The sequence below is a fragment of the Chenopodium album genome, chromosome 15 (assembly GCF_948465745.1).
Source record: "Chenopodium album chromosome 15, dcCheAlbu1.1, whole genome shotgun sequence".
Taxonomy (NCBI): Eukaryota; Viridiplantae; Streptophyta; class Magnoliopsida; order Caryophyllales; family Amaranthaceae; genus Chenopodium; species Chenopodium album.
In genome coordinates this window covers 10,247,500-10,273,282 of record NC_137848.1, presented here as the reverse complement: position 1 = coordinate 10,273,282, position 25,783 = coordinate 10,247,500, and the positions used below count along the sequence as shown (strand labels likewise).

At 34.2% G+C, this 25,783-nt stretch overlaps 1 protein-coding gene and 1 long non-coding RNA gene across 2 annotated transcripts; one reads left to right on the top strand and one right to left on the bottom strand.

Annotated features, from left to right (window-relative positions):
- Window positions 1-1,384: 1,384 nt before the first annotated feature.
- Window positions 1,385-15,877, bottom strand: LOC145582919 (uncharacterized). Its single transcript, XR_014099996.1, has 4 exons — window positions 15,101-15,877; window positions 14,717-14,859; window positions 2,259-2,333; window positions 1,385-1,666 (listed from the first exon to the last, which is right to left on the bottom strand). It is a non-coding gene; the product is annotated as an uncharacterized LOC145582919 (long non-coding RNA).
- On the top strand, window positions 15,731-24,206 carry LOC145582917 (uncharacterized). Its single transcript, XM_081639973.1, has 11 exons — window positions 15,731-15,904; window positions 16,335-16,970; window positions 18,339-18,530; window positions 19,266-19,601; window positions 19,803-19,866; window positions 21,098-21,315; window positions 21,409-21,522; window positions 22,417-22,522; window positions 22,603-22,814; window positions 22,986-23,095; window positions 23,575-24,206. The coding sequence occupies exons 1-11, from the start codon at window positions 15,848-15,850 to the stop codon at window positions 23,741-23,743; spliced, it is 2,214 nt and encodes a 737-aa protein (XP_081496099.1). The 5' UTR covers window positions 15,731-15,847; the 3' UTR covers window positions 23,744-24,206.
- Window positions 24,207-25,783: the final 1,577 nt, after the last annotated feature.

The window sequence follows — 25,783 nt, the reverse complement described above, 5'->3', positions numbered from 1 at the left end:
ATTTAATGTAATGAACATGAAAATAAAGAACATTATTTAACATTCTATAACATATTCTTTTCACTTTAACTGAATGTTCTTTACATTTCTATACAATGTTCTTTACAATTCTATAACATGTTCTTTTCACTTAACTAAATGTTCTTTACATTTCTATACAATGTTCTTTCCGCTTTTTTTTTTTTGAAGGGATGCACCATGCGGATCGTGCATCCACGTGCAGGAACCACGCATTGATAAATTCCACCTAATTCATAATACGTAGTAGTGTAGTACATCTATTGTTAAATGACTTGTAAAAAAAATAACAATCTATTGTTAAATGAGTCTTTCACATTAATGATAGATCTAGGCAACTGGCAATCCTGATCCGATCCCGATTACTCGACCCCAAATGATTTGATTCGAGACCTGAAAACAACGACTTGAAATTGACCCGAATCTCAAAATCTACCTGATTTGAAGTGGAATTGTATCAATACCCAAAGTGACCTGACTAGACTATACTCGATCTAAAATTGACCATGTACTCGATATTGACCAAAGAGACATAAACTAAAATTACCTTATATTCCTTGTAAAAGAAAAAAAAAACCTTATATTCAAAAAGATCCAAACCATAAATATCTGAATACTTTTATAACCCACAAAACGAGTACTTTCGCTGGTTGTATTTGACAATTTTTTCCCGGATAAAAAAGATGTATATGAATTACGTAGTGCTCTCTTTGTCCCTATATTTTTACTCCAAAATCAATATTTGGGTCAAACTTTAAAATCTTTTACCATTAATTTTTATTAATCTATAAAAAATCTAGTAAAAGTTTTGTGTAGAACGGACTCACGTGAGTCTGGTCATACAAACAAAAAAAAATTGAGGAAAAAAAATCTTAATGGTCGGAAATTAGATAATAATAGTCAGATATTAGATTATAATGGTCAGATATTAGATTATAAATATCAGATACTATATTATAATTGTCGGAAAATAAGTTATATATGTCAGAAAATAGGTTGAATATATCAGAAAATAGGTTATATATATCAAAAATAGGTTAAATATATCAGAAAATAGGTTATATATATATATATTAGAAAATAGGTTAAATATATCATAAATTAGATTATAATGGTCAAGTATTAAAACCCCTCCTTCCTTCCTCTCTTTCTCTCTCCTCAACAACCCACCATCTCTCTCCTCTTTCTCTACAACTCACATTTTCTCTCTCCTCCATGAAAATGGCGAGACCTCAATCCCACCACAACAACCATCAAACCAAATCGCAACATACAACTAAAGCACAACCAAATCTCAACATACAACTAAAGCACATGTAACGCCCCGACCTCTAAATCAGTTATTAAGAGAATCTTAACAGCGGAATTAACCTAACACGGTCGGGACGTCACTGCCGTAAATCCCTCACGAGATTTACAAGGCAACAAACATACTTAATTAAAAAACTTGATTTATAAAACATAGTGATCTATTTATAACAAACATTATTCTTAATTTTTACAATAGAAAATCCTATCTTATCTCAAACTTTACTAAGTAGCTTAGTCTTACTATTCAAATTAAACAACTTAAAACTATAACTACTATTAAGTGATAACTGAAAGTAAAATCCTCGCTACTACTCGTCTCCATCATCCCTAGCAGAACCTAAAACATAAAAACATAAAAACGGGTGAGCCAAAGACTCAGTAACGAACTACTCTAGTAGTGTAACATCATTTCAATTCATTTTAGTTAACAAAACAGGGAGAATGGAATATCTTAAAACATTTAATAAAATTCATATAATGATATATATAACGTTCATATTAACATGCTAGTCGCTGGCAAGTATGACATGGCGGAACGTCTTCCGCGATGGGCCGGTGCCCATAACATAGAGCAGATGCTCGACATAGTTGGGCTAATGCCCCATGGGTACATGCATGACCGAAAAGTAACCTGTAAACATATACTGCCAGACGGACTAGGTCTTTCACTGTTATTTATCATGTTGTGTAACTTTTACATAAGTCATTCATAGATTCATGACATACTTTCGTAAGATCCAAAGATCAATAAAACAACGTTTATCAATAAAATCATTCATATAAATCATTAAACTGAAGTACATTAATAAACACGTTCATCATCCCGCAAGTCATTTAATCCAAAGATATATAAATAACTTTTGAAAATGATATCACGCTTTTATAAACACATTTCGAAGGGAATTGCGGGTACTAGCAATAGCTGTTACCTCGATTTACAGTCCGATAACCTTCCTGTTAGCTTTTATCTTATCGTTCTTACTGAGCTCCGAGGTCCGATTCCTCTTAAAAATATAAATTATTGCATTAGTAGGTAAAATGACTAAAACTATAAAATCCTTAAATCATTTTAATATGAAAACAATCTAAAACTCATTTTCTTTTAGAAATAGCTAGCTAGTACTACGTAAGTAGTAATACATGACACTTGACTATTTAGAAAACAACTAGATATACTACCCAAATTAAAAACTACATACGAAGACAAAGAATTTATCTTACTTTGGGTACTCTTAAAACCAAGGTTAAGAATTTGGTCCCTAGCGGTCTTGGCAAAAGTAGAACAACGAAAGGAGGGAGAAACAGCACGGCTGGTCGTCCGTGGGGAAAGGTGACAGCAACGGTCTAGGAAGAGAAGATGACGGTGGTAATATTTGGGTTGGAATTTATGGGATATTTGTTCACTTATAACTAGAACTTGCAAGTGATGAAAAAGAAAAACTAGGATTAGCTATATATATATATATATATATATATATATATATATATATATATATATATTGATATTCTGATCATTTGTTGTGTAATATTTGGGAAAAGATGGAGTAGCCAATAGAAGGCAAGTAAGGTTAGACTAAACTTCATCCTTACCTTACTTAACCGTGAAGGTGATAATTGAAGAGGTGGAATTTGTCTTCTTGTTCCTTTCATTCCTTAACCTTGAAGGAGTAGGATAAGCTCAAGGTAAGGTGGCAAAATTCTAATCAATTATCCTTGATTGGTTTGGCAAGACACTAGGCAACAATGAATAGGAGAAGTAAACTAATGTTAATCCTCATAACTTAATCGTGAAGAAAAGAGCTCAGGGAAGTTAGGAGGGGAGTTTTGTATATATATTTTGAATCATTTCGCTATTTCGGATAAAAGAAATACAAATTTTGATACAAAATCTTTAAATATTTTACGGACCGAAAATAAACTGTAAAATAATAATTTACTTTCCTTAAAATTAGCTTCTGAAATAATATAATATTAAAATAAAATTCAAGATTAAAGCATTCGTTCTTGTTAAAACAGAGACAAAACTTTAATTAAGCTAATAAAATAAATATTAGCGTATAATAAATCAGGTTTTAAAATCTCGGGTATTACAGCACAACCAAATCGAACCATCAACTCCTTCAAATCGAACCATCAAATCGCAGCCATCAGAGCACAGCCAAATCGCAGCACGTTGACGGTGGGTTTAGCGTTTAGCGTTCGCGACGATGGTGTTTTTTATTGCTGCAATTTGAGGAAGGTGGATTGTTAATTGCTACGTTTCTAGGTTGAGGAGGGTGAAGGAGGGCCGGTTTGGGTTTGAGCTTTTTTGGGTTGGTGGTGGTGGAGTTGTGCCTATGCTTAAACCGGACTCACGTGAAACAGACTCACACATAACCTTTACAAAAATATAAGGGAAATTCTCAATGGTACTCATCGATGTTTTTTTTTCCTCAATGGTAAACACTAAATTTTCAAAATATCTTTGGTAATCTGTAAGTTATAAAACTAATTCAGTGGTAACATTAGTTAAGCATTTTAAGAAAATAATTAACCATTGTTAATGTTTTTTTAAAAGGGAGGGAAAAGAAAATGTCTAGAATACCCCTATTTAAAAAAACCCCCCACTTCTTCCCCCCCCCCCAACCCAGCCCAGCCAGCCCATACCTACCCACGACTCCGCCAGTCATTTCCTCTCTCTCTTTCGCAACGCCGCCGCCTCTATCACCACCTTGACCACCACCCATAAGACCTTATGAAATCGCAAGATCATCAAAGAGAAGACCGCTAGTACCAGAAAACGAACTCCCGCCTATTCCAGCGATATTTAATGGCGTTTGAGGAAGGGATGTCGGGTTTCAAGGTAGCGGAGAATTTAGGCTTTGAGCGGCACTCGAATGCGGGAAAACCCTAGCGTAACAGCTGCTGGAAACCACCATTGAACAAGATTGAAGGTTTTTTTAAGGGTTTTTCTCTCTCCTCAAGATTTGTGTTAGTGGTGTAGTTTGGTTTGGGTGAGTGGTTGGCAGGGAATTAGGGGAAGGAGAGGGAATCGAGGAAGGTCGTCGGCGTCAGGGAAAGGTCGCTGTCATGGAGAGTGTCACAGTCCCTTTTGGGTTGACCTAGGCAAGGCCGTTGAACTCCCCGCATAGGCGCGTAAGGCTTTCGGGACCCCCCCACACGAGCAAGTGCGCGCTTGATTCGGGAAGAACGAGCCAAGTATGGCTAGAGTAGCTCACTACCATGTCTTAGGCTTGTGAGGATATTAGGGATAACCCCCAAGTGCTTAGGCCATGGTGCTAGCAAAGCTTTGGTTAGCTAGGCCTTGGGCCTATGGCTAGCACGCGCGCGCGCGCAATAAATGAACCTCGAAGTGTTTGGAAGAGCAAAACTCCATAACAATCTTTGATACTTATTGAGGGGACTTATCAAGACCCTAATAGATCATAAATGGCCATAGGGCCAAGGTTGGGTTTAAGGATCGGGCTTGAGAGCCTATTATTGTGTTACTGTCAGTTGGGTGTTCACTAGTATTTCATGGCCAGATCAAAATAAAGCTCTTTAGGGGGCGAGTGCTCACTCAAGGGTCAGGGGTTGACTTGAGGGTGGCCTTAGGGCTAAGGGCCTTGGGCATGCATGGTCTTGGACATAGGATGACCTATGGGGACTATAGCACACTTGGATGGCTATGGTGGACACTCGACAGGACATACCGACTCGATAGTCCTATAATACCCCGTATTTTTGAAACATATTTTCTAATTAGTATTCTCTTAAAAAGGGTATTTTAGTAATTTATTTTACTATTTGAATTTTGGAGCCAAAATGATATTTGAATTTCGGCGTCTAAAGTATTTTAAAACTTAATTATTATTTTTGGATTTTGGATAAGATTTATTATCCATTTATTTTATTTAAAAACTGGATTATTTATATATATTTCGGATATTTTACTTAAACAAAATTATATTATTTAATTAATATGTTCGAAAATTCCTAATGATTGACTAAGAATTTCGGATATTTCTAGTGTGGAAAATCTGATTTTCTAGGTTAATTTATTTAGTGAATAATTGGTATCTTTTTAATTAATTATTTTATACAATAGATATTATTTACACAATCATTTTTAATCCTTAAAATCTAGCAAATATTTCATTAAAACTATAAGTGGAGGTCCGAAAATATGAGCATAGATATGCTCAATATTTTCGGCCACCATATGCTAAATTTGGGTTAATTATTTTGTTAGTTTTGTATTTTAATTATCTTTCTCAAATTCCTTATTTCCTTAATTCCTATTTTCTATCTCACAAAGATTTGATCATCTCATTTTCCTACCTTTTATTTCTCTTGATTATTCCCCAAGTAATCTTCCTTGCCATATTATTTTTCATGACAACATACCTTCCATATTTTTGTTATACACAATCACCTTAATATTTAACTTTCCATATTTTTTTCATTCTCTTCTCCAAGTAATTTCCTTAATACTTTTTACCATAATTCTTCCTACATTCTCCTACCATAATTCCCTCATTCATGAGCCTATAAATACCCCTTCATATCTCTCATATTCTTCACACCAAAACTCAATTCTCTTCTTCTCTCTTATTCTTCTTTTCCCTAAACCTTTTCATACTTTTCTTCTTCTCTTTTCATACAAATATCATCCCGTTTATCTTTGAAGTCAGTTTTCGGGCACTTCTGGTCAGTTTTTGGGGTATTGATGTGTCACGGAAGATTGTTTCTCTCGAAAAAATCTTTGAGGTTAGGCTCAAGAATCACCCAATTCGGAGTTATATTGAAGGAGTTATGACCTCTGCAAGTTCTGCCTATTCTTTCCAACGAAAATTCAATTCTCTTTAATCCTATTCCTTTATCTTCTTCATGGTTAGTTTTCTAAAATACAAATACCTATTTCAAAGCTAGAATTTTATATTAAAGTATTATTTTAAAATTATAGCCCATGCACATTAGATTTGAGTTTATGTTGTGATAACCTTATGGTTATGTTATTTGCAAGGTGTATTCGTGGTTGAACTTTGAAAGTGCGAAGTATTGATTGATATTTGGAATCAAGGTAAGTTTAGGTGGCTAGATACTTTTAAAAGTGATTGATTTAAATAGCATGTTTCATATGATTTTATTAGTGATTGAATTGAATTGATTTGAGTTATGATTTATGAAGTAAAGTATGGTTGGAGGAATTGATTTTAATATTTGTTTTTAATAAAAGGATTTATTTTAAATATCATGTTTTGAATGGTTTGAAATTATTTATTATGTTCAAAGGAATTTGGATTTTTAAGAGTATGTTGGATTAATTTAAAGAGTTTTTAAAAGGATCAAGGTACGTTAGGTGGCTAGATACCTTGAAAGTGATTGGTTTGAATAAGCATGTTTGAATGATTTTATGATGATTGAATTAAATTGAATTGAATTATGATTTATGAAATAAAAGCATGTTTAAATAAATTGGTTTTGATAAATAAATTGGAGTATTGATTTTATATCATGTTTTAAATAATTAAAATTATTATTCATGTTTAAAGGATTTGATTTTGAAAGCATATGGATTTAAATAAAAAGGGAGTTTGAATTATTATTATTAAAGGTTGGAATTATTGGATTTAAAGAGGATTTATTGAATTATTATTATTAATGCTTTACAAGCATGTTGGTAATCCCACTATGCGGATTTGGTTTATTGATAAGGCCTTGGACTTTGTATGACCGGGTCTTTCCTCAAGAATAGCCTTGTAATATAAGGAGACTAGCTTGGGGGTGTGCACACTTGGGTAAGGAATTGGATTTAAAAGGAATTGGATTAAAAGAAATTGATTCTTAATAAAGGAATTGGTTTTATTAACTATTATTTTGAATATTGAATCATTGGAATCGGTTTGGAATAATGAATTTGGAATTTATTGAATTAATTATTGGAATTGATTTTAAAAGCATGTTTGCAAATAGATTGAGTTTACATTATCTTGCACTTATCGTACTTAGCATATTTTGCTAATCCGTATTTCCTATTTGTTTTGGTTCGCCCTGTTTACCGTAATGGTAAGCAGTGTTGACTATTTTCAGGTGGAGTCATAAATAAGCATATGAGAGTCCAGGGATTTGCTTCACCTAGTTTAGGAATGTTGGTCTTGTCTTTATTTTGAGTACTCATAACAATGTTACTATTTTTATAAGTATTAATAAAAGAAAGTTAAGTTTCCGCTGCAAGTTTTGTTATTGAGTTAAGTATTTTGAGTAGCCTTGCGTAATCACGCGACGGTAATATGCCCAAGTCTATCTCGATGGTATAATTATACGTACTATACTGGTATTTCCGTAGAGGGAGATTTGGGGGTGTTACAAGTCCCGATAGTGTAGGTGCGGGGCGACTAACAAGGGATTGAGGCTTAGTACGGGCATGCTAGCTAAGTGGTGCGTGGTTTGGTTAAAGGATGCTTTTGGGATCATGTGAAGGTGTCTCTATGGTCCACTACAATAGTGGAGGTCGTAGTGGCTCCGGCATGGAGGAACAAGTGCGGACCGGGCCAACGATTGACATGGTTCCCTCGGGGGAACCGTGGGCTTGCGTGGCTATGTGCTGGATGCTGAGGAAAAGCCTTGGCTTGAATATTGGTTTAACCAAATCTTCCCTTAGTGGGATATTTATAGTAGGGACTCTTTGACAGTTATGCTTAGTCATCGTAATTGCATGCGGTTGCCTTGAATCTAGGGATTTGCTAAGTAGTGGGGCTAGTTGGCGATTGAGGTAACTACCCACATTGCACCACTCTCCCTAAATTGTCGGGATGGTTATGCTGAGGTGGCACGTGGCTAAGTATGGTCCTTAAAATATAGGGCCATGATGTTAGTGGGTTGACTAACGGTTATCTTGATTGTGCCTTTGACTAAGGTCAAACGGGAACGCGGTTAAGCCACTATGGGGGCGGTTCCTATAAAATAGGAGCACCAGATTAGTGGGGTGTGGCCAAGTACATGGGTAGTTATTCTGAAAGAATAATACCACGTCATGTGAAAGCTATAAGTTACACCACTCACTTAGTGGCCCTAGAAAATAGGAATACTAAGGGAGTGGACGGTTACACTGATCAGGCGGTTGAGCACTACATATTCACACTGATGCATGTCTCCTAAAATATAGGAGCATGGCATAGTGGGGCTTGGCGGTTAGCAAACAGTTGAGAGGATAATATGGGACGTGGGTAACTCCCTTAACACGTGGACAAGGCTAGATACATCCAAATAAGCATGCAAGTAGTGGGAGGTTATTAGTTCATGGGTGTAGTGGGCATAGTGGGTAGTTATCCTATCTGACTAGGTTGTAGTCAGTGCCTATAAATAGGTCAAGGCATTCATTTGCTGGGCATCGAATTTGGGAGCTCTAGAGAGATATTCTAGAGAGAGAAACTCCTTGTAATTTGTAAGCCACGAAAATAATAAAGTGTTTACGTTGTTGGTGCTTTGTCTCTTGCTTGTGTGTAATACCCTAGAAATTCCTTTCTTTTAAAATACCTGTTTTTCCCTGTTTAAAACTTTAAATAGGAATATCTAAGACATTACCGCCACCGTGATAACGGTTAAGGCAACTATCAAAGACACACAGCGGAAGACTAATTTCAAACCCTTTCAAAACAAGTCAACTAAAAAAAACAATCAACGAAAGTAAAGTCAAACCAAAGTCAAACGAAGTGAAATAAAATCAACCTACAACTTGGAACCATTTTAGGCCCTTATTAAAACCAAACCAAATTCAAAACCTCTTTGTTAGTCACGCATAATAACATTATCATAAATAATTAAAGCGATAAACACATCATAAACTTATGGAAACTACCATGATACGCTCTTCACTCATGCCCATTCATGGATATGCTTCAACACCTGAAAAGCTTATCTCTACCTATTTCCACTACTCTCCATTATAAATGGGTCATCATAGGGCCAAGATAAAGACAAGACCAACAAACTCACAAAACACACAATCAGCAAAGCTGAGTACATAAGCGTAATTAACACACTAACATACAATTCCCTATCAGCACACAACTTACCTTGTTGCAACTGTTTTTCAAGCATACAACACTCACTAAAATTCTTACTAGACACTAAATAACTTATTTAGCATTGATTACGCATCGAACGGGTTTCCCCCTAACCTCCCCCAAATAAATTGAGGTTACTGACACGGGAGCTAACCGTGCCAACATCAAAAACCACACATAGGTGGCAGAATTCCTGCGCATAATAATAATAAAAGGAATATACAGCGTCTTGTACTCCATTAGAAGTTATGGTTAAATATAAAACCCCATAACTCCCCCCATATGTTCATACTCAAGGTATATACGTTCCAAGAGTTTTGGTGCGTAATCTTTTTCACTTTACGTTATTTACAGATTATTAAACTTGGTGATGACTCTCAAACCATAATCATTTAAATCAACAATAATTATTCAAACAATTCAAATATATCAATTTAATTCTTGAATAATTAGTGACAACATAATATTAAATTTGAACCCTTTTTTATTCTACCTCGGTGCCAATGACACCTTAAACGCATAAAGCGCCACAAATCCTATCCCTCGGTGTTAAAAACACCTTAAGTGCACTAAGGCACCAACATACAATTTATTCCTCGTGTACATAGACACTTATATAGCTTCTTTCCTCATGCTTATAGCATCAATAAAAATTATATGAACCATAAATAAATTCTTTTTCAATATTCCAACCCAAATTAAACATTTAGTTTAATTAAACATACTCTCTATCATGCCATAAATAAATATGTGGTTCATAAATAATATTCCAACTATTATTTTCCATCACAAATAAATCATGCCTCATAATCCAATCACCGATAACATCCAAATCATAATTTCCAATCCAAACCTAGCATGATATTACTTGTAATCAACCAAACACATTTAGCATGCTATTACATCAACATAATTATGCTAAGTACGCGAACGTACCTTGAATACGATCTTAATATCGCCACAATCAATAGAAATCACTCACTTCAAAGTCTCCTACAATTTAAAATCATAAAAGAATATTAAAACCCACTCTACACAAATTTTCAGCAACATATACTATTATAAAACCCCTCATAATTTATTTAAAATAAGCTGAAATTATATTTAAAACATCATAATTCAATCTCCATTAATGGGTAATTAAAATTCCTTAAAGAAACTTGATTTCTATGCTTTACCAAAAATTCCAGCACTTTATTTTTATTAAATCTTGCTGTAATTTAGTCTTAAAACACTTTAATCAAAGGTTTACACCATTATATATCATAATTCTTCAATAATTTATAAATCAAGAACCTAGGGTTTCAAAAATTGGGGCTTTTTAATTAAGAACATAATCTGAAAATTAATTAACATAATACTTTTAATCAAACATCAAAATCAAATCACAAAACCCATAATTAATATTTAGATCTAGGATTAAATTGATTTTTAAAACAAAAATTAATAATTTTTTTTTTAATTCGAAAAAGAGGGAGGAAGAAGGTGGCGGCAGCCTCCACGCCGGCTGCCAGTGCCGGTGGCCGCCTGCTGCCGGCGGCTGGTGCTGCTGGCGGCGGCAGCCACCTGCTGCCGGTGGCTGGCAGTGGTGGTGGGGGTGGCCGGAAAAAGAAGGGGAAGGGGAGAAAGGAGAAAGAAAAAAAAGAAAGAAAATAAGGAAAAGGAGAGAGAAATTTACCTTGGGTTTTCTCCACTCTGGGCAAAGTTTGGTTTGCCTCATATGTAGGATATTTATACCCTTTCTCTAAGACCCTTCTCCCTAAACTTTCCCTTTTTAATTTTCCTAATCCCATCCCTAATAAAACTTTACTAAAATAAACTTTTCTAAATTAAACCCCAACTTAATTAAAATAATTAATTAAATAAACTTTCCTTTTATAAAATATTTCCAACTTATTAAAATAAATAAATAAATAAAATACTTTAAATAAAACATTTAATATTCAATTAAATACTTCTCAAAATACTTATTTTAAATAAAATACGTATAAAAATACGAGGTATTACATTGTGTGCGTATATCCTTTGTTGTTTGAGTGTTAGGCTAGTCTAGACTTGGTCTAGGTGCCATCACGGGAACCTCCTAAGTTCCTAACTTAGAAAAAAAACTAGTCCACAAAATATCCCATGATAGAGAGAGTCGCCGGCGCCAAGGGAAGTGGAGGAGAGGGTCGCTGGCCGCCATTGGCAGTGGGTTGGGTGGCTAGGGTTTTTTTTAATTTTTTTATTTAATTAATAGGGTTATATTAGTCATTATGCTTTTAGGGTTAACTTATAATTGCATGTTTATATGATTAATGTCACTATTGAATTAGAAATGTTAATTAGTGACTATCAAAGATAATTTCATAAAACTTTGTTCACCACTGAGAATTTTATAAAATTGGAGAGTACCATTGAGAATTTCCCAAAATCTAATCACGTAAGTATAAACACAAATTTTAAATCTGCAAAATATGGATTCAAAACAAATGCAAAAAAAGTGTTAATTTTATTAATTTGATAATTTTGGGTACAATCTCTAATTTGCTCCTCTGATTCGATCTCCACTTTGACTTTGACGTAATTCACGAATTGACTTGATTCTCGAACGAGGGCCGCCGAGGCTTGATCTCGATCTAAGATTTGATACAGAACTTTGACTTATGTTTATGTAGACCTTGACTTGTTGTTGATGTAGACCTTTGACTTGAATTCTTGATTGAGGGCCGACGAGGCTTGATCTCGATCAATGACTACTTGATGTAGAGGTTGAACTGGTGTTCTTGATGATTTGAATTCCTTCTTTCCTTAGTGTTGAGGGTCGTCGAGGCTTGATCTCTTCCACGGGTGATCTTCTAGAGTAGAACGGCACGTCGTCAAATGCTTGTTGTTCTTCTTCTAGGTTTTGAAAGGATTTCTTTGGAGAAGTTTAGAATTTTGAGAGACTTGCTCTGTATTTTGATGTAGTCTTTTTTTTCCTCTAGGTTTTCCTCTCCTCCCCAATTGAACTAGAGAGAGCTCTATTTATAGAGTGAGACACCCCTAGGGTTAGGGTTTGATGTATATTGGATGTTGGGCTTAATAATTATATTAACCAAATTAAAATGGGCTAATTAATTAGTTTGTTCACCCAAATTAATTTACCTTAATTAAATGTCAATAAAATGAGTCAATAATTTGACCTTTGACTCACATAATATCCAACATGGCACTTAATTAAAATTTTCGTGCCTACAGTAAGATCTTGTTAAATTTGTGTCATTGTATATTAGGCCTGTACAAAACTATCCGAGAATCCGAAAATCCGAAAATCCGATCCGCAACCGATCCGAAATTTAGGATATCCGATCCGAATTTTCATTTCGGATCGGATATCCGATCCGAAAAATCGGATATCGGATACGGATTCGGATACTGGTTTTCAAATTTTCGGATATCCGATATCCGAAAATTGTCGGATATCGGATATCGGATATCCGAACTGATATCCGAAATTAATTGGGTAAAACTAAATCGTGATATTAGAAAATAAAAAAATAAACAAAAAAACTGAAATTTCTAAAATAAATTCACAAGAATTAGTGAATCACATTATCAGTTTATCACAACATCTACTTACTTTCAATCTCTCAATAAAAAAAGAAAAACCCTAAATTCTTCCCCCTTTCTCTATGTTCACTGTTCAGGCCGCCACCCACCCTTCGTCGCAGTCCACGACCACCCCATCCTAACCCGCCTCCTCTCAACCCTCCCCAAACTCGCCGATCCGACCCGAGTTAACTCCGAGTCCGACTCACTCCACCAAGAAAAACTCTCCGATCAGATCTCCTCGACCGCCGCGACGATATCCCTTTCTATGACACCGTCCGCTTAAACGACGCCGTCCCCGCTCAACTCCTCGCCTCCGTCGGCGCTGATATGTCACTGCAAAACTCCTCCGGGTGGAACCCGCTTCTTGATGTCGTGTGTCGCCGGAAACTAGAAATTGCGAGGATTATTGTTCAGCATCATCATCTTGCTGCTTGGGCTAAGTGGCGATGTCGGCTTCCGAGGTTACTTGCGAGAATGAGGGATTTTTATTTGGAGATTCAATTTCATATTGGTTCCTTTTTTTGTTCTTTTATTGGCAAAATTGCCCCCTCTGATATATTGTACAGGAAGGCTTAAGGTTAGAAAATTGATAAAATTAATGACATTTATTAGATAAGCATAATCAATTTTTTAAAATAATATCGGATAATGGATATCCGAAATATCCGATCCGAATGATTTCGGATACCGGATATCGGATATCCGAAATTTTCGGATCGGATTCGGATATCAATTTTAGATATCCGAAGCTTCGGATATCCGATCCGAAATCCCATTTCGGATCGGATATCCGATCCGTGAACAGGCCTATTGTATATAATCTATATGCTAGTATCACTTGTTTTAATATAAAATGTTACGGAGCATGACTTTTAAGCGTATAAAAATGGAGATATACTCCGTATACGAAGCATTTACGTTATAAAATGCGTTTTTGAAAAAGTACTAGTCTTAAACCCATGCGATGCACGACTGTTTATTGTATCATAAATTTTTATTACAAAAAAAATAGTACTAAAATAATATGGAATTTCAACATCATATATAATGAGTTCATATATAATAAGAAGAATAGAATAAAGCCATACAACCCGCCGCGACTAAGTGTTGGGATTATTATTTCTAATTTTTCCTTCTTATTATAGCAAATGACACATTGTTTTATCCTAGAAGACCAATTGTTCTTGTAAATTGTAATACACACCTGTAATACATAATATAAATAGTTTATATTTATAAATAATTAAATTTGCAGATTTTGCAATTAAGAAGATCTAGGAAAAAAAAAAGCAATACCTCTAAAGTTCATGGCATGATATAGGACTGATATATACTCATGTAAGTCCTAAACTAAATTACGAGTAACTAAAATTCATAATACATAAACATTATAACATTCAGGCCAAACACAGGGCCTTAAAACAAATGAAAACTCAGCATGCTGAAATAGCCTAATGAAACCCAAAAATGAAAAAGATGTAGGCATATATAAGAATTAAGAAGTGTTTACTTGTTTATTCACTGGCATTAACCCCTGAAAAATCCACTCAATAAGTCGACATTTAAGAGTTTTTTTTTTTCAACCATAGAATCTGTCATTCCAAGTCATCATGGATATGCACCGGATATCTCGGTTCATTAATTTTAAACATTCTTTTTTTAACAAATAAATTAAAACGCAGACATGAAAACTTTAAAACTGAAAAAAGCGACTGAAAATAAAACCGATGTTAAATTTTGTACTCGTATGTAAATTAAGGAATTACCAGGATAAATAATGAGAGGGTGCCGATAAGAGAGGAGAGAGAAAGATCACCTCCGACAACAAACACAATACCAATTTGCGACGATAATGACAACACACAATGTCAATCAGCCATCAAGCCAAATTTTCCTTTTTTCATATTTCCTGAAAATCGAAAAATCAAAACCGGAAAAATTAAGAAGCCACAATCAAAATTAAATTTAAGGTAAAATAAGAAAACCTTACAGGATACATTTATATTTGAAGACAAAAGAATTGAGAATAGTTTTTCCAACGAAAACCTTACCAAAAATAAATAAACTACTAAAAAACAAAATAAGAAATTAAATTTAAATCTAAATTTATAATTGCAGTAGGAAGAACATAAGAAAGGTGAAACTCAAACCTTAAATTGAAATGAAAGAAAAACTGATATTGTTGAAGGGAGGAGATGTATATATAAACTGATGAATCGTCATCTACATGAATCTGAAAAAGATTGTTTTAGGAGAAAAAAAAAAAATAACTGGTTCCTTATACATAAAAAAAAGGATGCTGTAAATTGACGAAGCGTCGTATGAATGAAAATGAAAAAGATTGTTTTTTTTTTTTAAAAAAACTGAAGATTAAGGAGGATAATTGCTTCCTCATTAAAAAAAAAATGAAAAAACAAAAAGGATGACGTGGCACTCCAAATTTCTTTTAAACTTTCCTATTTTAAAATAATAGTATTGATTACTCCTTCTATTTCATAATGTTAGTCCCATTTACATGTATCGATGTAAATTTTTGATCGCAAATATCTTTAATTTTACACTAGCAAAAATTATTAAAATTAAATACTCCATATTTATAAAGTACTCATCAATACTAATAAAACTAGATTTCAAATGACTATATTTATTATTATTATATATAGAGAGAAATTTAGGAGATTTCCTCTAAAAAGGGAATATACGATAACTTCGTACGGAGTTCAGGGGTAATTTTCATTTGTAATCCGCGCTTTAAAAAAATCGAACTTTTGATTCTTCCCTCTAAAAAAACACCTCAAAAATTTGAACCAAAACAACAACCCTACTAATCTTCTGCTACCCCTTTCTCTCTCAATCTCTCTCCTCTTTCTCAGTCATCTCTGCTCAAAATCAATTTGATGATTGGTAAAAAGCGTCCAAGTGTTTCTTTGAGTTCTACTCCCGATAATAATCATGTAAGTCTTCTAATCTTACTCACAACTTAGTATTTTTATCATAATTCTTTCAATTTTACATACTTTTAGGGATTAATTTGATGTAAATTGTTTAATAGTATAGGAGCTAGAAACCCTTGTTTGATTAGGGTTTTTATTTTTGTTGGGTTGTTTAATGTCAATTTAATCATCATTTTAATTTATTATTTATGATTTGGGGCTATAATTCTGTAAATATTGTTTCAATATTCCCTTTTTGCTGCTAGTATATCTTGTATTGAGATTATATTGCTGTTTTATTGAAAATTTAGTAGCTTTTGATTTTTTAGGGTTTTGTTAGGTTGATGTAACTGAGTCAAGGTTATAGGAGGTAGGAAGATTGTTATTGTATAGAATTCTTTTTGGTTAAATATAACAGTTGATGTTTATTGGATTTTTGGGTATATTGAAGGAGAAATTATCGGTTTCGAAGACGGTGAAGAGCCAAAAACCATTTTCGTTTCCGGGAAAGGAAAACATTTCCCCATCCTTAACGACTTGTAAGGGGATAGGTGAATTCAGTGAGGCATTTTATCGAACACAAGGCGGGTGTTGTCCTTCATTGGATATTCAGAGTGAACCTATTTCGAATTCTGGAGAAACTGATTCAAGTACTCAATGGTTGGATTCCTGCTTCGGTAGCAGTCTTGATGAGTTGGATTCAGTGATACTTGAAAATTCCGATTACCCTTGCAAATCTATTCCTTGTCAACTTAGTAGTCCTGATCATGGTAGTGGTGAGCACGTTTCTGTCAAATCTCATTCCATTGAATCCAGGTTGCTGTCGTCTTCATCATTGTCTGTTAGAAATGGAGATGTGCATGGACAAAATATTTGTGGCTATGATGATGAGGACAGTGAGGACTTTGAATCTAACACCCAATTTGGTGTGTTAATGAGGTTGTGCTCCGAAGAAGATGATTTTAAGCCTCATGATCCTGACCCTGCATTGGTGTGTCCCTTGTGTGGGGTTGACATTTCGCAATGGGATGAAGAATCTAGGCAATGTCATGCTAATGGTTGTCTTGACAATTTTGTCACACCAAAGGTTAGTAATTTAAGCCCTTACTTTTGTTCAGATGTTAATTTGTGTTTTAAGCCTGACTTATTAAGTTATTAGTTGCTATATTTAAAATACTTTGAATCGATAATGTATAAAGCTTGGCCAGGCTTTGACAACTCATTGTTTAAGAGCCTTTTATCTTGTGATTTTATGTAGATCTTCCTTTTGTATTAATAAACATTTTTGAAGATCTTCTGTTTGTATCGATTAAATTTGGCCTTAAGGATGTGCTTAACAAGCATATATAATGAGTTTAGTAATAGATACTTCTTCCCTTTTTTTAGTTGCATCACTTTTGTAATCGTGGACTCCTAGACAATTATTGGAGTAGAGAGAGATAGAGAGAAAAATAAAAAGGTTCCTTGTTATAGGAAAGAGATAGATAGAATTTATTAACCAAAAAGGAAAGTGATGCATTAGAATTGAAACTTCCATTTTTTAGAAAGTGATGCATCTTATAAAAAACGGAGGAAGTACAAATTATAAGCTAGAGAAAAGCACAAAGGAGTATATGGACTTGTTTGTCATTTACAAGTAGATGTCAAGAGATGTATAATTTCACATCTTAAACCATATTTTCCTCTGAGTTTACCTCATAACTACTCATTTAAACCAATATATTCTCGTTTTGCCCCTATTTGAATTCGTCTTTATGATTTGGCTCTTGTGAAATGATCTGTTGGAAATCTCTTTTTACTTTAAAGAAGATATCTCTGTACTTTGTTTAGATCCCAAAACTTTGCATTTTGCTAACCGTCTTGTACTTGAGGAGATTCCTCTTCTAATACTTGGGGAAAATGTTTGGATTCTTTAATCTAGGAATATATCTTAATCTGAAGGGTGAAGCTGATATATAGGCAATATAGCTTTGAGTAGTAACTAGCAATTGCCTCCATTTATTTTGCATGTGCCTATGCTTAATCAAACTACTGCTATGAGATTAAGAAAATTATAATTTTCATGCTATGCAACTTGTCTAGTTTCCTACAACATGTTCTTTTATCAAAACCCTTGATTAGATTGGAAATCTTGTTGATGATGAACTTAGTCTCAAGCAATATATTTAGTAGAACAATTGTTGATTCCTTCTAATCCTAGTAGGTACAGTAGTTTGATACCACTACTGTCTCATGTATTGTTTTTTATTTTTATATTAAAGTCCTACCTACTAATATAGTTCAAATGGAGGGAGTGAGAATGGTCATATTGTGCATGTGTTGATGACTTGCATCACCACACCTTTTTTAACTAGCAACTCTTCCATGCATAATTTTTTCTAAGCCTTCATAATTCTGCTTAAATGCGGTGACACTCTCATCAAACTATGTTTTAAAAATTGTAGATTTGTTTCAGGAAAATTCTCCAGGTGGTGCAAAGAAACAATCTTCACAATGTTCTGACAAGCCTTCTGTTCAATCTCCCGAACAAGCCACTGCTGTGGCTTCAGTCATAAAATGGCTACACAGTCTGGATCTTTCCAAATATGAAGCAGCTTTCATTCAACATGAAATCGACTGGGAATCCCTGCAATGGCTAACTGAGGAGGTATGCTTTGTTAGGTCACTTCTGATCTATAGTAAACCATAGGCGTTAAGATTTTTTTTTGTGGATGGTAAGGATATAAATAGCATTGTGCTGGGCTAGCGCAAAGCACTGTTCAACAGAACGCTATTATGACATGGTCCAACCTGTGTGTGGGCTAAGGTTTAGGGAATTGGTACGGTATAGCATGAGGCTTGGTTGGCGGCACAAAAGTGGCTTAATACTTAAAAATACTTGTAAAATATAATATCACCTTATGACAAATATATGTTATGTATCTAACTTTCCAATACAATAGAAATTATTACCCTGTGACTTCGTTTCAAAAAGTTAAAGTTATTGTTATAATTATTTAAACACTATAAACCATCTATACTACTAAGTCCAAGCAATTTTCTCACTTCTCAAAGGCATGTCCAGCAAATGGCCAGGTTGGGCCTAGGTTGAGGTGTTGTTTGGGACAGTACAGCACTGGCATCTGTTTGACTGTCTTAGTTTCGTCCTAATAAGGACCAGGGTCATCAGATACTAGTCAGATCTGTAGGTGTGATATGGAAACCTATAGCTTAGCTTTATGCCACTTTTTTTTTTTTTTTTGTAACTGTCGGGTTAGAATTTGATTTTGTGACATAGGGAATTATAACTTGGTTGTGAATAGAAAGAATAGTTCTCTATATTATTGTATTATTTATACAGTCCTGTTTTAAAGTAACCAAATTTGATGTATATTCATTGCAGGATCTTATTGCTATAGGTATAAATGCACTTGGCCCCAGAAAGAAGATTCTACAGAGTCTCAAACATCTCAGGAAAGACAATGGTCCTGAAGAACAGGGAAATGGTGATTCTGAATGTTTGGTTGATGTGACTAAGAAGCCAACCATGAACAAGCTGATTACAGAATATTTTTCAAGCCCTTCCTGGGTGAAGAAAAAATTGCCAAATTCAAGACAGCAGATGGAGACAGCTAAATCAGTCCCTCGACAGAACAAGATTCCAGCTAAGAGTGGCCCCAAGGGAAAAAATAAGGTTGTTCCTCCATGGTGTTGTATTCCAGGAACACCATTTCGAGTGGTAATTCTTATAAACTCAGTTTTCTGTACTAAGTTTTCAATAATTCATGATTATTTGCCCGTGTCAATGAAATTTTTTAGCCTTTTAGCCTGTTACATATTTGTTGACGATCATACTCAATCCCTCTGAAAATACTGGATTATTCAACTATACTTTCAAATTTTCTGCAGGTATTTTTTAACAGGCTCTTATTTTCTGCAGGACGCATTTCGGAACCTTCGGAGTGAATGTTCTCATTGGTTTCTAACACATTTTCACTTAGACCGTAAGTTACCTAGCTAGCGTTCTTCAAGGATAATATGTTTTGAGCTTAATTGTTTATCACCTTACTTTGTTTTGTCTAGTGCCTGTCCTGCATGTTGGTGTCTTAAGGTTCTGAGCAATTCCACTAAAGTAGAGATCCTCCATCCCATTGTTTGTCTCATCTTGTATTCAATTATTTATGATTATGCTATATCATATATATGCACGGTCACGGATGCACCAATGTCATTTAAGATCTTATATGTGATTAAAACAAGCTTTTCCATGATCTACCTCCGTTTCTAATTATTTGCAACTTTAGAGGGTTGTACGGACTCCTAGGCAAAACTTTTTTGAGTGTTAAATGGAGAGAGAAAGAGATGCATGTGATGAGGAGAAAGATACAGAGAAATGACAACTTAAAATGGAAAGATAGCATTTGTTGCAAATAATATAAAGCATCCATTTTTGGCAAATGTTACAAATAATATGAAATGGAAGTAGGACTAGGGGTGTAAATGAGCCGAGCCGAGCCGAATACTACCTTGTTCTTGTTCAAGTTCAATTAATTTAGGCAAGTCTGAGCACGATCCCGAGCTTTCAAGTGAGCTCAAAAATCTGTTCAAGCTTGGCTCATATAGTACACTATATGTTCGTGAATGGTTCGTGAACAGCTCGTTTATTAAATGAGTTTATAAACGAGCGTTTCATGCATGATTTTAGTAATAAATGAGCTTCTCTAATAAACGAGCTTTGTACTTTGACATTTGAAACTCTAAAAAAATAGCATAATAATTAAATCCTAATTATAAACCTAAGAATTTAATTTTAATTATTAAAAAACTTAAGAATTAAAATAACAATTGTGAAAAAATCAATAATTCATGAATATAAATAAACGAGTAGTTCGCAAACATAAATAAACGAGTTGTTCATGAACTTATCTGAACAAGCATATCTATGTTCGTGTTCAAGCTCCTTTATTATACGAGCTACAAAATTTGTTCAAGCTCGGCTCATTTATCAAATAAACGAACATGAACGAGCTTGAACCCGAGTAGTTTATCGATCGGCTTGGTTCATTTACACCCCTAAATAGGACATTATTTTTACGTCGAATTATTTCATTATGTGGTATTTGATCTATTTTATAATGATAGACAACACTATAGGGCAATGATATTATTATGGGACAGGGATATTCAGTGCTTGGGGCCAACTTATGTTTCAGAAAATCATAATTTGGTGTGCAGATTACCAAGGGCTGACAAAATCCTTTTCTTATGGAAAAATTTATTGCTCCATGATAACGGCAAAGCTCGTAAATGCAAAAATTGGGATTCCATGGGACAAATTGCAGGTCATGCCCCTAAACCAGAAAATAAGTGTTGCCGGAATCAATGTCACTTGTTATGATGCAAATCACTGCCCAGGTTCCATAATTATACTCTTTGAGCCACCTAATGGTAAGGTATAGTCCAATTAAATCATGAATTGTCGCTAGCTTTTAATTCTCATAGTCTCTGTTAGTTATCAATTGAGAATCTTCTTCATATGTGTCCAGGCAGTTTTGCACACTGGTGATTTTCGGTTCAATGAGGAAATGGCAAAGGGTGTTTCTCAGTTAGGATGTCATATTGATACCCTTATTCTTGATACAACATACTGCGATCCCCAGGTATTTTATCTGTTTACAAGCAATATGTTCTAAAGATAGATGATGCATTTTTGTATTCTAGTTAGACTGTTTAACACCTTCCTTTATTTGGGTTGATGACATAAATGCTCATTGGCTGAATCCATGGTCTTTGGTTGATGACATAGAGGCTAGATAGATTACCTTATCTCTCTCCATTTCATTTTTGGTCTGCTTTCTCTTCTAGTGAACCACCTAAGTTTGCCTTTTACATCATACAATCTTACTTCTAATAGGGGTCAATCTCATCTTAACTTCTAATTGCTATATTTTCTTACTTCCTACTGATTGAAGCCTCAATAAGCCTTTTTAGCTATAAATGAGTCTATAAATTAGATTTAGCTCAATACCCTGTTGATTTCCTCAACTATAACTTCTAATTGCTATATTTTCTTACTTCCTACTGAATGAAGCCTCAATAAGCCTTTTTAGCTATAAATGAGTCCTGTAAATTAGATTTAGCTCAATACCCTGTTGATTTCCTCAACTATAACTTTCTTACTTTCTCGTTTGACCCATTTTGAAATTGGTTGTCCTAGATCTACACAGTGCCATTCTGTTAACTGTATATACAATATATATTGGTGTACTTCTAGTACTTGTTTATTTATCATCTTGTTAATATTTTTCTATGTGAAAGAAATTCATGATACTAATTCTTTTTTCTGTGATACTGTGATGATATTTTACTAGGCTAGAATCCCGTATTCTTATACCAACATGGTGCTATTCATTCATTTCAAAGCACTGAAATACACATACATTGTGGAAAAATAGTGTTTGCCTAACTGAACCCAGCGCCAGGAATCCCACTTATGTTAATTGATGTAAATAACATAGCTTTAACAAACAATTCTTTCCATGGCTCTCTGGCAGTACAATTTTCCAAAGCAGGAGGTGGTTGTGCAGTTCATCATTGAAGCAATTCAAGCTGAGTCTTTCAACTCCAAAACCCTGTTTCTAATTGGCAGTTATACAATTGGTATGATATCTTTCTTGGTAACTTCATCTCTCTTGTTCCATTTCTTCCTCTCATTAATCCCTGTTTATTTGCATGAATAGGGAAGGAGAGAGTCTTTTTAGAAGCAGCTCGTGTCCTGCGCAAGAAGATCTATGTTCCTGCTGCAAAACTTCGTCTCTTGGAGTGTTTGGAGCTGCCAGCAGAAGATATGCAGTGGTTTACACTAAATGATCGTGAGAGCAACATACATGTTGTACCTATGTGGACAATTGCAAGCTTCAAACGGTTGAAACAACTGTCATGTCAATATGCAGTAAGTGACCAAATATTTGTGATTTACTTACACGTTACACCTGCTCTCTTTGAATTATATGCTGTTATCTTACCGGATAATTAATGCCCTTTCCCATTGAGTTGAACTTTAGAAAGGTTGCTTGACTCACTGTTTTTCGGGTGATTTTTTTGGTTGTGTATTTTTTTACAGGAAAGGTTCAGTCTAATAGTTGCTTTTTCTCCCACTGGTTGGACTTTTGGTAAAGGGAAGAAAACTGCAGGACGTGCAGGGAGAAGGTGGCAGCAGGGTACTATTATAAGGTAATACTTTGTATTTCTATAATATTGTCCAGATGATCATGGCCAATCTAGCTATGGCCTTTGTGAGGATGCAGAAGCTATGAAGGGGGCTGGTGCCAAAGCCTCCCTTGCATACCCCTCTGTCAACCTATCCCTAACAATTTAGCCATCAAGCCAGAACATGACATACTGTTATCTTACTAGATAAGAAAAAAGTAATTTTTCTATCAATAAGATGAACCATGCATCAAATGAGTCAGAGGTCTCACTAGCTCAAAGTTTTTAAATTTGAAATCTAGGAGGCTGGTACAGTGGTAGTGGTGTAGCACTAGTATCTATGAACTGATCTGTGACACGGTTTGTGGATTTGAGGACATGTTTATTTCTTATATCTGAAAATATATCACCATTGGTTTTCCTTGTTTTTTTTTTTTTTTTTAAACTTAAATATATCTTACAAGCTATATTCAAACCTGTTTTTGCTATGATGTGACGTGTAGGTATGAAGTACCTTATAGTGAGCATTGCAGCTTTGAAGAATTAAGGGAGTTTGTGAAGCTAATTTCTCCAGTCAAAATAATACCTAGTGTCAACAATGAGAGTGAAGCATCTAGTAATGCGATGATTGAGCTCTTACTGTCGTCATCAGACGATGATCCAGAAAATTAACAAGCAGATCCAATTGTATGTAAAGTGAACCAGTAGCATGAATGATTGCCTTACAGGCTGAGTAAGTTGATAGCTTGGGCATATCAGGCTTATGTGGTGGCAAGAGAACTCTGTAGTCTCTGGGATATGTTATCGGTTGGCAGAATCAGTTGCTCGTCAATATTTGCCTGTTCTGAAGATCATGAATGGGGGCAGGTGCAAACAGTTGCATACAAGGTGTGGCCATTTTGCAAAATTAGATTAGTTGCTCTCATCCTTTGTTGCATGTTATCAGTGGATTTTTCAGAGCGTTGTAATTTAACAAAAGATTGGCCGAGTTGTTTTATAAGAGTGAAAATTGAAATAAATTTTCAATGTAATGGATGTAGAGGATATGTCATGTAATTTCCTTGGAAATGAACGTGAAAAACTAAGTGTATGTAATTATGTATTTGTGGACTGTTATCCAGTCAAGTAATGGAAATGATTTGACAGTGCTGGTATTATAGTTATGATCTTTTTTGAAATCATTTTAATCGATTCAAATTAATTTGATGTTGCAAAGCGCATCCACTTATATCAGTTTAATCCAATATGAGTGTTTGGAGAATCGTAGTAGTCATAATAAGTTAATGACAGTTATAAACAATTTAACTTCATACGAAGTACATTATGCTCAAATAACAAGATGAGAAACAACCGGTGATAATAGTAGTTTCGCAAAATACAAATTACTTTGTAAGATATTACTTGGTTACACAATGTTTTACTTGTTTAAGTGATTAACCGGTGTAAATTATGGAAGAGTTCCTCGAAGAATTCTTTTTCTTTGTTTGTAAGATTAGCATAATGATCCTAGAAAGCTGGTCGGATACAATAATTTGAGAGGCCTAGTTTTTTGTATTACAAAGTCACACACTAGAATTATTGTCCAAGAGATATGAGCTATGTTCAAATTTAATCAATTTTCTTGTTTTTTTAATCAAATTTGTCCAAGAGAAATGATCTATTTATATTAGATAATATCAAATTCAAAACCATTGCATTTTTTAAGAGAGGGATCAAAATATGCAAATATTAATTAACTAGGTTAGATACCGTGCTATGTACGGTTTTACAGTACAATAGTAATTTCATTATTCGTTTATTAAAAAACATATAAAACGAACTCATTGATAGTAAAAAAAAAAAACATAAAAAATGTATCTCAATTAAGTAGTACTACGTATTATATAGTGTTACGTAATATTTTGTATTCTTTACTAATACACTTTTTAATTTTATTTAAATTATTATAGTGATGTATTATTCCCTTCCCTAAATATAAGGCTAAAACTTAACAAAATTCTTTCAAAAAAAAAAAAAAAAAATTAGCAGGAAATTTTTTTATGAGGTAATGACACATGTACTTTGGGGAATTACTTTAGTATATAATAATATAGATATAGATATAGATTTAGATTGATCAAATGGTTGAAATGAAAAAGAATTAAAAAAAAAATAACAAATTCCTATTAAAAAAAACACCAAAAATATATATGACATCATAAATGCATTTGGTGGGAAAATTTTTTATGAGAGCGCGACACATATACAGTTTGGGGAGAGGATGATGTCACCAATTTTCTGTTTTAGTAATAGTTAATAGATGTGAATTAAGAGGGAACCCAGCCACTCAACCAGTAACCATTTAACTTAGTTATTGTGAGAAAAAATATACGAGTAGAAAAACAATAAAAAATAAAGAGAGAAAATTTTTTGGAAAAAAAAAAGCAATAACCGAGTTATACTAATGCCGGTTATCATCTCGTCAAAAAAAAAAAAAAAACCGGTTATCATTGTTTGGTCATTGAATAAAAAAATAGTCTTTTCTTGATGATGTGGCAAATGGAGAGTATGACATATATTTTTTGATCAATGGCCAAGATTTATTCAAAATTTAGCTGGTTGGGTACTCAACTTGAAAAAATTCCTCCAATAACTGTGGAGTATTTTACGAATAGTCGCATAATTAGGTTGAGTCAAGTGGGTCGGGTTTTTTGAACACCCCTAGTCCCTAGA